At 46.5% G+C, this 14,626-nt stretch overlaps 1 protein-coding gene across 1 annotated transcript in view; it reads left to right on the forward strand.

Moving 5' to 3' along the window:
* m1ap (meiosis 1 associated protein) overlaps positions 1-12,945 on the forward strand; it is a 60,422-nt gene extending 47,477 nt beyond the window's left edge. Inside the window, exon 9 of the mRNA XM_055664850.1 lies at positions 12,385-12,945. Within this exon, the coding sequence (XP_055520825.1) occupies positions 12,385-12,555 (171 nt within the window). The 3' untranslated portion in view covers positions 12,556-12,945. The remainder of the gene's footprint in view (positions 1-12,384) is intronic.
* Positions 12,946-14,626: the final 1,681 nt, after the last annotated feature.

The raw sequence follows: 14,626 nt of genomic DNA on the forward strand, positions 1-14,626 counted from the left end.
TTTAAAAAAGTTAAAAATATACCTACTTTGTACTTTTGAAAAGGTCGTGCCCCAACCAGTTACATCCTAAAATAACCATGAGTTTTATATATTTCATTGTTCCTCAAATTTTGCATATTAAAATGAACCAACAGTGAAACTGGCAGGTGCTGTACCCACCAGATTCAGGGACAGTTTCATCCCAGCTGTTATCAGACAACTGAACTGTCCTAGAGATTACCAACTAGAGAGCAGTCCTGACCTCTCATCTACCTCATTGGAGATCCTTGGAGTATCTTTAATCGGACTTTACTGGACTTTACCAGTTTAGTTTATTGTCACATGTACTGAGGTACAGTGAAAAATTTTGTTGCGTGCTAACCAGTCAGTGGAAAGACAATACATGATGACAATCGAGCCATTTGCAGTGCACAGATACATGATAAGGGAATAATGTTTAGTGCAAGGTAAAGCCAGTAAAGTCCAATCAAGATAGTCTGAGGGTCACCAATGAGGTAGATAGTAGTTCAGGACTGCTCCTCTAGTTGTGGTAGGATGGTTCAGTTGTCTGATACCAGCTGATAATAAACTGTCCGTGAATCTGGAGGTGTATGTTTTCACATTGAGATCTTTTGCCCGATGGGAGATGGGAGATGTAATTTAGGATCTACTGAATCCCACGACTGAAAGCAAAGAACAAACAACACTCAGCTGAGCCAGACACCTTGTCTCACGTTTATTCCAGAAGACCCTTGTACCTACATTCTTACCAATCATAACCTGTGTGCAGATAAGGCCAATTAGTGCGTCTGACTTTGGCATTGTTATTGAGCTCTTGTGGCTGGACGGTCTCGTGAGGGGCTGTATGCAAAACCAACATGGGCGAAGGTGACACAGCTCCCCCCTCAGCCTCCGAGTCATACAAAGTGGCGACTGCCTTGCTTTGTCCTGTCCCGTACCGGTCTGGCGGGTTGATTTTACGGCCTGATCTTGTTTGGTACTGCATTGTGGGAGGTCTTTAACAGAAAGTGTTGGGATCTTGTGACTTCGCCGGTTCGCTGGGTGAGGTGGTCGGTTGGTTCTCAACGTATGCTGGCTTTAACCGGTCGACGGATGCGGTGTCAGTTTTTCCGTTCCGATAGATCACAAAGCTTTTGGGTAGGCATTGGACAACTTGTTAGGGACCATCATACACTTGTTGAAGCTCCGCTTGGCTTCATTCTCAACAAATTTCTAATTGCTGGTCTTGGCTGGACAATGTCACCCATATAAGCAAAGTGGTCAGGTTCAACATCTCCCTGGTGTCTTTGTCGACAAATGGGCACATCCAGAATCTTTCTTGACTCAGTCTTAGTCACAGAGAATGGTTGATCGACTTCTTGATCAGGAGGTCTTGCCGTTGATGGTCGCAAATTACACTGATCGTGATGATGATATAACACATCTTCTTCCAACACTACACCACAGAACTCACACGGAATCCTGACATCACCATGGTTTGAACCTCCAATGGGACCATATGATGGCAGTGAAAGATCTTCATAAAAGTATTCTGGATTCATGTGGTGATGCTGAGAGAAAATGTCATTAGTTCTGGATGTGGAGACCCTTTGCAGTGGCAGCGGTGGTACAAGTGTGGTATTTTTACTGAATGATGCAAAGGCACTTTCAGGATTATGGCCAGTCTGATGAAGAATGAAAACACCGCCGGGGACGCAGAGGTGGGTTAAAGGCCAGGTTAGAGCTAGCCCCACACAGGGCAGCGATTCCTAGCCTTTTCCTCGCCAACGTGCGCTCACTGGCAAACAAAATGGATGAACTCCGGCTAAGGATCACCTCCCACAACCGGATCAAGGACTGCAACATCTTGATCTTCACTGAAACTTGGCTCAACACTGACGTTCCTGACAGCGCCATCCAGCTATCGGGGCGTCATTTACTCCGAGCGGACAGGACATCAGACTCTGGTAAGACCAGAGGGGGGGGTCTGTGCATTTATGTAAACAAAGCATGGTGCACGGACTCCACCATCATCGAGAGTCACTGCTCAGCTAACCTTGAGTTCCTCTTGGTTAGATGCAGACCGTTCTATCTGCCCAGAGAGTTCACCTCCACTGTTGTGACTGCAGCCTATATCCCTCCTGATGCTAATGCCAAGCTTGCAATGAAAGAGCTGCATACTGCCATTAGCAAACAACAGACGCACAACCCCGAGGCAGCCTTCATTGTTGCGGGTGACTTCAATCACTCCAACCTGAAGACTGTACTCCCCAAATTCCACCAACATGTATCCTTCCCCACTAGAGTAGACAAGACACTGGACAAAGTCTACACAACATGGCTGAAGCTTACAAAGCCATCCCCCTCCCCCACCTTGGTCAGTTTGATCACGTCTCATTGTTCCTGCTCCCTAAGTACTCCCCACTCATCAGACGGGTTAAACCAACTGTAAGGACAGTTAAAGTCTGGGCAGAGGAAGCGGACTTCACACTTCAGCAGTGTTTTGGAAACACTGACTGGAAGGCGTTTGCAGCCCAGGCCACCCTTGACTCTCACACGGACATTGATTCCTACACATCCTCTGTTCTGGACTTTATAAACTCCACCATCAATAGTGTCACCTCCCTCAAACAGGTGACCATATACCCGAATCAGAAGCCATGGATGAACAGCGAGGTCAGGCTACTGCTGAAAGCACGGGACACCGCTTTCAGGTCAGGCGATGCTCGAGCTTACAGTTCATCCAGGGCTAACCTGAAGAGGGGCATCAGGAAGGCCAAGCACTGCCATAAGCTCAGGATTGAGGAGCACTTCAACAACAACTTCGACCCCCGACGCATGTGGCAAGGCATCCAGGCCATCACGGACTACAGACCCTCCAACATCACCCCCACATCCAGCGACGCCTCCTTCCTTGAGGAGCTTAATCACTTCTATGGCCGCTTCGACAGGGACAATCTAGAGACAGCCATCAAGGCTGTGCTACCTGCTGATCACCAACCCCTCACACTCACCCCCTACAACGTGTACGTGGCACTGAGTAGGACTAATGCACGTAAGGCTGCTGGCCCTGACGGCATCCCCGGGCGCGTGCTCAGGGCCTGTGCTGCGCAGCTGACAGACGTCTGGACTGACATCTTCAACCTGTCACTTGCCCAAGCAGTTGTCCCCATTTGCCTTAAAGCCACCTCCATCGTGCCAGTGCCAAAACACTCCACTGCGGCAAGCCTCAACGACTTCCGCCCAGTTGCACTTACCCCCATCATCACCAAGTGCTTCGAGAGGCTGGTCCTGGCACACCTCAAAAGCTGCCTACCCCCCACACTGGATCCCTATCAGTTTGCCTACCGCAAGAACAGGAGTACGGAGGATGCCATCTCAATGGCACTTCACTCCGCCCTCTCCCACCTCGACAACAGAGACACTTATGTAAGAATGCTGTTCATCGATTACAGCTCAGCATTCAACACCATTATTCCATCAAAACTGATCACCAAACTCGGTAACCTGGGCATCGACCCCTCCCTCTGCAACTGGATACTGGACTTTCTAACCAACAGACCCCAGTCTGTGAGGTTAGACAAGCACACCTCTTCAACCCTCACCCTGAACACCGGCGTTCCTCAGGGCTGTGTGCTGAGCCCCCTCCTCTACTCCCTCTTCACCTATGACTGCACACCTGTACATGGTACTAACACCATCATCAAGTATGCAGATGATACAACGGTGATTGGCCTCATCAGCAACAACGATGAGCTGGCCTACAGGGAGGAGGTCCAGCACTTAGCAGCATGGTGCGCTGACAACAACCTGGCCTTTAACTCCAAGAAGACCAAGGAGCTCATTGTAGACTTCAGGAAGTCCAGAGGCGGCACGCACACCCCCATCCACATTAACGGGACGGAGGTGGAACGTGTTTCTAGCTTCAGGTTCCTGGGAGTCAACATCTCCGATGACCTCTCTTGGACCCACAATACCTCTACTCTGATCAAGAAGGCTCATCAGCGTCTCTTCTTCCTGAGGAGACTGAAGAAGGTCCATCTGTCTCCTCAGATCCTGGTGAACTTCTACCGCTGCACCATCGAGAGCATCCTTACCAACTGCATCACAGTATGGTATGGCAACTGCTCTGTCGCCGACCGGAAGGCATTGCAGAGGGTGGTGAAAATTGCCCAACGCATCACCGGTTCCACGCTCCCCTCCATTGAGTCTGTCCAAAGCAAGCGCTGTCTGCGGAGGGCGCTCAGCATCGCCAAGGACTGCTCTCACCCCAACCATGGACTGTTTACCCTCCTACCATCCGGGAGGCGCTACAGGTCTCTCCGTTGCCGAACCAGCAGGTCGAGGAACAGCTTCTTCCCGGCGGCTGTCACTCTACTCAACAACGTACCTCGGTGACTGCCAATCACCACCCCCCCCCCCCCACACTTATTATTTTTGTATTCAAATCGTTTGCTATGTCGCTCTTCAAGGGAGATGCTAAATGCATTTCGTTGTCTCTGTACTGTACACTGACAATGACAATTAAAATTGAATCTGAATCTGAATCTGAATCTGAATTAGTTCTTCTGGGAAAGGTTATTCGCAGAATTAACAAGGCAACATCTCACCTGTGGCAAAGAGGTAGAGGAAAAGAATAACAACCATATGAGACCCAAGCCTGAGTATCATTTTCAAGATAACGTTGGAGACTGGTTTAAAAACCAACGTGGGCGTGAAGGTCCCACATAACTAAAGCAAGAAATGAGCCTTTGCACTAAATGTTATTCCCTTTATCCTGTATCTGTACACTGTGGACAGCTCGATTGTAATCACATATAGTCGTTGTGCTGACTGAATAGCACACAACTAAAATACATTGTCTGAAGAAGGGTCTCGACCCGAAACGTCACCCATTTCTTCTCTCCAGAGATGCTGCCTGTACCGCTGAGTTACTCCAGCATTTTGTGTCTACCTTCGATTTAAACCAGCATCAGCAGTTCCTTCGTACACAAAAATATTTTCACTGTACCTTAGTATACATGACACGAAACTAAACTAAACTAGTTTTAGCTGCTCAATGGTAGGCCTGTATTAAAATTCCTAGTGGGCTGCTCATCACTGTTAACAGGCCAGCAAGCAATTCAAAGATATTTTTGAGGTCTTTATTGCTCCAACAATATATACATTATTATGACAAAAAGTGATTCTAATAAACGATTTGGATGAAAACACAGATGGGCTGATTAGCAAGTTGGCAGGCAACACAAAAATCAGCAGAGTTATAGATAGTGAAGAAAGGCTGTCACAAACTGATATACAGTGGCTGGCAAAAGTATTCATACCCCTTGAACTTTTCCACATTTTGTCACGTTACAACCACAAACGTAAATGTATTTTATTGGGATTTTATGTGATAGATCAACACAAAGTGGCGCATAATTGTGAAGTGGAAGGAAAATGATACATGGTTTTCAAATTTTTTTACAAATAAAAAACTGAAAATTGTGGCGTGCAAAAGTATTCAGCCCCCTTTTCTCTGATACCCCTAAATAAAATCCAGTGCAACCAATTGCCTTCAGAAGTCACCTAATTAGTAAATAGAGTCCACTTGTGTGTAATCTAATCTCAGTATAAATACAGCTGTTCTGTGAAGGCCTCAGAGGTTTGTTAGAGAACAGTAGTGAACAAACAGCATCATGAAGCCCAAGGAACACACCAGACAGGTCAGGGATAAAGTTGTGGAGAAGTTTAAAGCAGGGTTAGGTTATAAAAAAAGATCCCAAGCTTTGAACATCTCACGGAGCACTGTTCAATCCATCATCCGAAAATGGAAAGAGTATGGCACAACTGCAAACCTACCGAGACATGGCCGTCCACCTAAACTGACAGGCCGGGCAAGGAGAGCATTGATCAGAGAAGCAGCCAAGAGGCCCATGGTAACTCTGGAGGACCTGCAGAGATCCACAGCTCAGGTGGGAGAATCTGTCCACAGGACAACTATTAGTCGTGCACTCCACAAATCGGGCCTTTATGGAAGAGTGGCAAGAAGAAAGCCATTGTTGAAAAAAAGCCATAAGAAGTCCCGTTTGCAGTTTGCCACAAGCCATGTGGGGGACACAGCAAACATGTGGAGGAAGGTGCTCTGGTCAGATGAGACCAAAATTGAAGTTTTTGGCCTAAATGCAAAACGCTGTGCGGCGGAAAACTAACACTGCACATCACCCTGAACACACCATCCCCACTGTGAAACATGGTGGTGGCAGCATCATGCTGTGGGGATGCTTTTCTTCAGCAGGGACAGGGAAGCTGGTCAGAGTTGATGGGAAGATGGATGGAGCCAAATACAGGGCAATCTTGGAAGAAAACCTGTTAGAGCCTGCAAAAGACTTGAGACTGGGGCGGAGGTTCACCTTCCAGCAGGACAACGACCATAAACATACAGCCAGAGCTACAATGGAATGGTTGAGATCAAAGCATATTCATGTGTTAGAATGGCCCAGTCAAAGTCCAGACCTAAATCCAATTGAGAATCGCTGGCAAGACTTGAAAATTACTGTTCACAGACGCTCTCCATCCAATCTGACTGAGCTTGAGCTATTTTGTAAAGAAGAATGGGCAAACATTTCAGTCTCTAGATGTGCAAAGCTGGTAGAGACATACCCCAAAAGACTTGCAGCTGTAATTGCAGCGAAAGGTGGTTCTACAAAGTATTGACTCAGGGGGGCTGAATACTTTTGCACACACCACACTTTTCAGTTTTTTATTTGTAAAAAAATTTGAAAACCATGTATCATTTTCCTTCCACTTCACAATTATCACCACTTTGTGTTGGTCTATCACATAAAATCCCAATAAAATACATTTACGTTTGTGGTTGTAACGTGACAAAATGTGGAAATGTTCAAGGGGTATGAAAACATTTGCAAGTCACTGTAGATACAAAAGACAGAAGCAAAATGCTGGAGTAACTCAGCGGGTCAGGCAGCATCTCTGGAGATAAGGTATAGGTGACGTCTTAGGTCGAGACCCTTCTTCAGTCTGAAGAAGGGTCTCGACCTGAAACGTCACCTATTCCTTTTGTCTTTGGTTTAAACTAACATCTGCAGTTCCTCCCTACACATTGATTTTGATACAGTTGGAAATGTGTGCAGAGAAATGGCAGATGAAGCTTAATCCGGCAAGTGTGTGGTGATGCACTTAGGGAAGTAAAATGTGAGAGAAAAATATACATTAACTGGAAGGACCCTAAAGGGCCTGTCCCACTTGGGCGCCATTCGCATGTCGTGCGTAGTGACACGTAAACGATGTCGCGTAAACGATGAGGAAATGACTCCCATTTGGGACAGGCCCTTTAGGAACACCGTGTTCGCAGAATGTGGCAACACAGGTACATATGGTGGTAAAGAAGATATATGGCTTACTCGCGTTCGGTCGGTCTGTTGAGTGTGATAGCTGTTACAAAGCAAAACTTTGGTTCAACCGTATTTGGAGTCTTGTGTCCACTTCTGGTTTTCCCATTACAGGAAGGGAAGTGAAGAGGCTTTGGAGAGAATGCAGAAAAGGTTCATCAGGCTGTCTGTCCCGCTGAGTTACTCCATCATTTTGCGTCTATCTTCAGTTTAAACCAGCATCTGCAGTTCATTTCCTCAGGCTCTTGTCTGAATTGGAGTGTGTTAATTGTAGGGAGAGGTTGGAAAAACTTGGATTATTTTCTATGGAGTGTTGGAGGCTGAGGGGAGAACTAATTGGAGTATTTAAAATTATGAGAGGTAGAGACAGGGTTGGACAGTCATTGAAAGGTTCTGTCCAAAAACGTTACTAATCCATATTCTCCAGAGATGCTGCCTGACCTGCTGAGTTACTCCAGCACTTTGTGTCATTTCTTTGTAAACCAGCATCTACAGTACCTTGTGTCTGGATAGTTATGGGCCTGTCCCACTTAGGTGACTGCTGGCGACTAGGTTGTTGCCACATGGTCACCGGGGTGCCGCCTGTATGGTCGTGAGTCGTCTCCTCAGTTGCCCAAAGAGTTGTAGCATCTTTCTGGTCGCCCCTGAATTTTCAACATGTTGAACATTTTTTGGAGACAGTTGGTGACAGTGGGTTTGATGCCAATGAGCGTAGCTTGACTTCCCCTGATGTCCCCTTGTTGCCAGGTTAACCAAGGCTGTCTGAAGAAGGGTTTCGTCCCGAAACGTTGCCTATTTCCATCGCTCCATAGATGCTGCTGCACCCGCTGAGTTTCTCCAGCATTTTTGTGTACCTTCGATTTTCCAGCATCTGCAGTTCCTTCTTAATAACCATGGCTGTCGCCAGGTTAACGTAGGTTGTTGCCGGTGCTAACTTCGGGGGTTTTTTTGTTGTTAAAATAATGATTCTATTTCAAATTTTATGTTGTAGTGGGGGGTCCAGTCGCTGGTTTTTCGGCGACCTGCTACGATTATGACAGTCACCGGCAGTCGTCTAAAAATAACCTAAGTGGGACAGGCCCATGAGGATTTTTTCACAGGTGGGAATGTCAAATACTAGAGGCCTGATTGGGGATGATCGGCAATGATCACATTGAATGGCGGTGCTGGCTCGAAGGGCCAAATGGCCTACTCCTGCACCCATTGTCTGTTGTCTATTGTCTATTGCCATAGCTATAAGGTGAAAATAGGAAAGGTTAATGGAGATTTCTAAGATACGTTTTTTACACACAGAGAGTTGGGAGGCTGGAACATGCTGCCAGGGGAAGTGGTGGAAACAAATACGATAGCAACATTTAAGAGGCATTTATTCAGAGACATGAACAAGCAGGGAATAGAGGACAATGGATCATATCAGACGTACACGTACAGTTTAAATTAGCATCATGTTGGACAGACATTACGGGCCACGATTTATTCCTGTTCAGTACTGATCTTTCTTTCTGTGTGTAAATATTAGCCCCAAATTTCTAATGGCAACAGAAAATTCCACAACTAATACCTAAATTGTCCCCGATGTTGGGGAAGTCCAGAACAAGTGGTCACAGTTTAAGGATAAGGGGAAAATCTTTTAGGACCGAGATGAGAAAAACATTTTTTTCACACAGAGAGTGGTGAATCTGTGGAATTCTCTGCCACAGAAGGTAGTTGAGGCCAGTTCATTGGCTATATTTAAGAGGGAGTTAGATGTGGCCCTTGTGGCTAAAGGGATCAGGGGGTATGGAGAGAAGGCAGGTACAGGATACTGAGTTGGATGATCAGCCATGATCATATTGAATGGCGGTGCATGCTCGAAAGGCCGAATGGCCTACTCCTGCACCTATTTTCTATGTTTCTAATAAGCAACAAAGAACTGGCGAAGCTGCAGTAATAAGCTAAGCTATACAAACCACATTTTTTTAATAGTGTCTTTAATGTAGCAATTAATGTCTAGCACGGAAAACATGTTAACACCAAACTAAACACAAATGCAATGAAACAAATTATCGAGCAAGGCACTTGAGATCTTAATTAAACATTGTGCAATGTACTTGTGTGTGCACAACCATGCCGGGAAGGCCCTACCCACAAGATAAAGTGGTGAAATAAAAGGTTGCAGTTGAAGAAATTTGACTAGGCATCATGAGCAAGATATACATTTCATGCTCTGTTTTGTTTTATTTCCATATCTTTACAAACTTCCTTGTAAAGAATGAAATAGTAACTAGCAGTTCTGAATTTGAAAACAGGTCCTAAGATTTGAACTTTGATATCCAAATTAGTTTTTTAGTTTAGAGATACAGTGCAGAAACAGGCCCTTTCAGCTCACAGGGTCCGTGCCGACCAGCGAACCCCGCACATTAACACTATCCTACACCCACGAGGGACATTTTTTACATTTACCAAGGCATTTATCACGCCTACAACCTGTACTTCTTTGCAGTGTGGGAGGAAACCGAAGATGTCGGAGAAAACCCACGCAGGTTACGGGGAGAACGTACAAACTCCGTACAGACAGCACTCTTGGTTGGGATCAAACCCGGGTCTCCGGCGCTGCATTCGCTGTAAGGCAGCAACTCTACCGCTGCGCCACCGTGACTGCCCTCTTCTGTTGCCAAGATCTCTTGGATTTTGGTCGATTAAAACGAGGCGTTTATTTTATCACAGTCTTCCTCTTAAAGGTGATGTTCCTTGGCCCAGTAGAACTCCAGTGCATCGTGAATCTAGGTCATGAATGGCTGTAACTGCAGCTGCCACTCCCAAAGTTTCGAAATGTCCTTCCTATATCTCTGCGCTCCTGAAACTATATTCCTTTACGTGCGCTTTTGATTACCTACCATATATGTATCAGCAACTTGTTATTTTTTTTGTTTGATAATGCTTTTTGTAAGTGCCCTGCCATATAAACAATGAATGGCGCTAGCTGTCCCATTAAACTCAGATGACACATGTGTCATGCGTTAATACCTTTTAAGATAAGATAAAGATGAGATAAAACGTTATTCATCCCCGGAGGGATATTGGTCTGCCGCCAGTCACAGTACACAAAATACACAAAAACTTGAAATTTAAAGTGAAAACAAAGAGAAAAGGACAAATGACTGACTGTTATCTGGTTGCCTTCACCAGAACAAATGAACAAACAAACAAACACAGACTTACCCCCTGGGCAGAGGATTCTAAACTACGGTGCCCCCCCCACACCACACGGGGTCCCCCTTTGTTGTCCCACCGTCCCTCACGGTGGTCCTCCCACACTAGGCCCCTATTGTTCTTCATGGCAGTCCCCCAACGCCGGGTCTCCATTGTCTTCCCCTCCCCCCTCGCTCTCATCGACCGCGAGGCCCCTACCGCCGCCGAGGCACCCGCTGCTGCCGCCGCCGAGGCTCCTGCTGCTGCCGCCGCCGAGTTGGAGAAATAAGAGATTGCAGATGCTGAAATTTAGAACCAAAAAAACAAGCTCATTCTGCGGTCTGCAGTGCTTCTGGCTGCGGCGCGGCGGGAACTTTAGATCTTCGACTGCCGGCCAGCGGCCTACACCAACCTGAAGCTGCAGTCTCCGGTGGGGGAAGCACTGTTTCAGGACTTACCTGGACTTTCACTCGTCTGGATGCCTGCAGTGGCGGCTGCGGAGGGTGGAGGTCCCGACCACGGGGGAAAGTGGAGGGGGACTGGCCAAATGTTGTGCCTTCCATCACAGTGATGAATGCTGTGGTGGATGTTTGTGTTAAATTTTGATTGCGTTTTTGTGTGTTCTTTTTCATTGTACTGCTGCTGGAAAATTCATTTCACTTGCACTTTATGTGCAAGTGACGAATAAAACCGTATTGTATTGTATTGTAAGCTGCTGGAGGAACTCAGCAGGATAAGCACCATGTGTGGAGGGAGACAGGCAGTTGACATTTTGGGTGGAGACCCTTCATCTGGTCTGATTTGACAGGCTTGAGATCCTCCAGGACCTCAGTGTTTTGCTCATTTATAATTCTTTGATGCCAGAACACCATTAATTTCCACTAGGGCATCAGCAGACAGTGGTGGCTGATGATAACCCACTCCAGATTCCTGCTACTAACACCGAGTTGGAAAAATAAGAGATTGTAGAAGCTGAAATTTAGATCAAAATAAACAAGCTGCTGGAGGAACACAGCAGGATAGGCACCATCTGTGGTGATTAAACTCCTCCCTGTTTAACCCATTGATAGAAAGGCTAATTTCTTGCTTTAATTGCAGCCTTGGCTGAGATATAATATGGGCAGCACAGTGGCACAGCTGGTACAGTGCCAGAGATCCAGGTTTCGAATGCTGTTTGTGTGGAGTTTACATGTTCTCATGGTGACTGCGTGGGTTTCCTCCGAGTGCACTGGTTAATTGGCCTATGTTAATTGCCACTTGCAGGTAGGAAGTGGATGAGAAAGTAAAATTACATAGAACTACTATGAGTGGGTGGTCGGCGTGGACTCGATAGGCCAAATGGCCAGTTTCCATGTTTTTGTGATACACCATTAATTGGATGGCACGGTGGCACAGTGGTAGAGTTGCTGCCTTGTAGCACTAGAGAACTGGGTTCGATCCTGACTACGGGTGCCGTCTGTACAGAGCTTGTACCTTCTCCCCGTGACCTGCGTGGGTTTTCTCCGAGATCTTCGGTTTCCTCCCACACTCCAAAGACGTAAAGGTTTGTAGATTAATTGGCTTGGTAAAAATTGTAAATTGTCCCTGGTGTGTGTAGGATAGTGTTAATGTGCGGGGATGGCTGGTCGGCACGTACCAGTGGGCCGAAGGGCCTGTTTCCACGCATTATCTCTAAACTAAACTAAACATTTTTTAATTAAATAGGAGAGTACTGCACGGGAACAGGCCTCATGGGCCACAATGTCCATGCTGAAGGTGAGGCCAGGTTAAATTATAACTCGAAATTGTATCTCTAAACTAAACTAAACTAAACCTAATTGTCTCCTTTTTGTTTCCTCTCCAGCAACAACACAGGCCAAACCAGACTAAAATGAAAGCTACAGTGGCTCCCCTCCCGTTAGTCCGTCAGCCCACCAATCAGTCTAGGAACCTCAGACCTACATTATCTGTAAGCACCTGTTCTTATAGAACAGCCACCTTTTCAGATGAAGATGAGTTTTTGTCAGGCTTATGATATACTGTTTGCCTTGGCTTTTGTAAACCAGTATTAAAGTGCTAGAACGTAATTAATGTTGAAATCTGACTTACGGCTTGTACAATGCAGAGTGATATGTTGTATTTTATGGACAGAAATTATATTATTTTCACAGCACTGGGTTACATGACCATTGGTAAATGCTTCTGTTAAAGTTTTCAATCACTGCTGATCTTTATGGATTGAATGTTATCCAGTATGGATTGCCAGTCCCTGACTTGGTCATCACAGTTAGAGAACAGGAAGGGTGTGATTAGAGCCCCAAAAGAGTATTCTAATTACACACAAATGTTGGAGAAACTCAGCGGGTGCAGCAGCATCTATGGAGCGAAGGAAATGGGTGACGTTTCGGGCCGAAACCCTTCTTCAGACTGGAGAAGGGTTTCGGCCCGAAACGTCACCCATTTCCTTCGCTCCATAGATGCTGCGGCACCCGCTGAATTTCTCCAGCATTTTTGTGTACCTTCGATCTTCCAGCATCTGCAGTTCGTTCTTGAGCACAGAGTATTCTAGTTATTATGGCAGATACATCTATGTTAGAGGAGAGAAGACATTTTGCAGTTCATCTAAATAGAATACTTGATTTGGACATTCCAGATGTGGACACTGGGTGTCCAAAATGAAAAATGTTTGCTTTATAGACAATAGACAATAGGTGCAGGAATAGGTGCAGGAGTAGGCCCTTCGGCCAGAACTGCCATTCAATGTGATCATAACTGATCATCCCCAATCAGTACACCGTTCCTGCCTTCTCCCCATTTCCCCTGACTCCGCTATCTTTAAGAGATATCAACATCACCTGCTTTGATAACTGAGGAAAGTAGTTAAACATTGAACCTTCTCACTATTTTATTGCAACACAAATCCCCCCCCCCCCCCCCCCCCCCCCCCCCCCCCCCCCCCCCCCCCCCCCCCCCCCCCACCCCACCCCCCCCCCCCCCCCCCCCCGTGTTTTTACATCCATTAAGGATTACATGTAAACAAATCTAAATAGCTGTTACAGTTTTTCTTTAATTTGGAACAGAGCTCAGTGTGTTCACATGCACTGAGTAACATGCAAAATAACAACTGGCAATACAGGAGTTGAAGTGATGTGATGGAACACGATGTAATGTGTTGAATTTGTGTCTCACAATCTCATGTTCATAAGTTATAGGAGCAGAGTTAGGCCATTCGGCCCATCAACTCTACACTATTCAATCATGGCTGATCTATTTTTCTCTCTCAACCCCATTCTCCTACCTTTGCCGCCCTCCCTAATCTAGAATTTATTCATCTCTGCCTTAAAAACACCCAATTTTTTAATCTCCACAGCCGTCTAAGGCAATGAATTGCACAAATTCACACTCTGGCTAAAGAAATTCCTCATCGTCTGCATTTTGAAGATACATCCTATTATTTTCAGGCTGTACCCTCTAGTTCTAGACTCACCCATTACTGGAAACATCCTCTTCACATCCACTCTATCCAAGCCTTTCATTGTCCAGCAGGTTTCAATGAAATCCCCCCCCCCAACCCCTCATCCTTCTAAACTCCAGCGAGTACAGGCCCAGAGTCTTCATACGCTTCTTATATGTTATCTCAGAGATGAATGTGAGTCTCTCAATCTGTATTCACTCTCTATAGTGAGAGATCACAAAGGACAAAGGATTCCTCCTCGTTAATACTATAAAGGGTCTGTCCCACCAGCATGTGACTGCAGGCGGCGAGCGCGACCAAACGTGGTGGCTTGAGGCGTACGGCCTCGCGGGGCCGGTCTCACTTCCAACCGCGGAGCCGTCTGGAGCTGGTCCCGACATCATACTTACCAATCAGCTGGGCAGGATACGGGCCGACTGAATTTGGATGTCGGACAGTTACGTCATTATGCAACGGCGGGCGGTGACGTCATTGCACAACGCCACGCGCTAGGCGTACGCTGTCAAGACCCTGCGTACGGCATCCAGACGCTGCGTACGCCGTCGAGACGCTGCGTACGCCCGTCAAGGCGCTGCGTACGGCTTCAATACGGCTGCGGGCCGGCAGGCCGTTGCCGTGCGGGATTTTTGGA

The sequence above is a fragment of the Leucoraja erinacea genome, chromosome 48 (genome assembly GCF_028641065.1).
Source record: "Leucoraja erinacea ecotype New England chromosome 48, Leri_hhj_1, whole genome shotgun sequence".
Lineage (NCBI taxonomy): Eukaryota > Metazoa > Chordata > Chondrichthyes > Rajiformes > Rajidae > Leucoraja > Leucoraja erinaceus.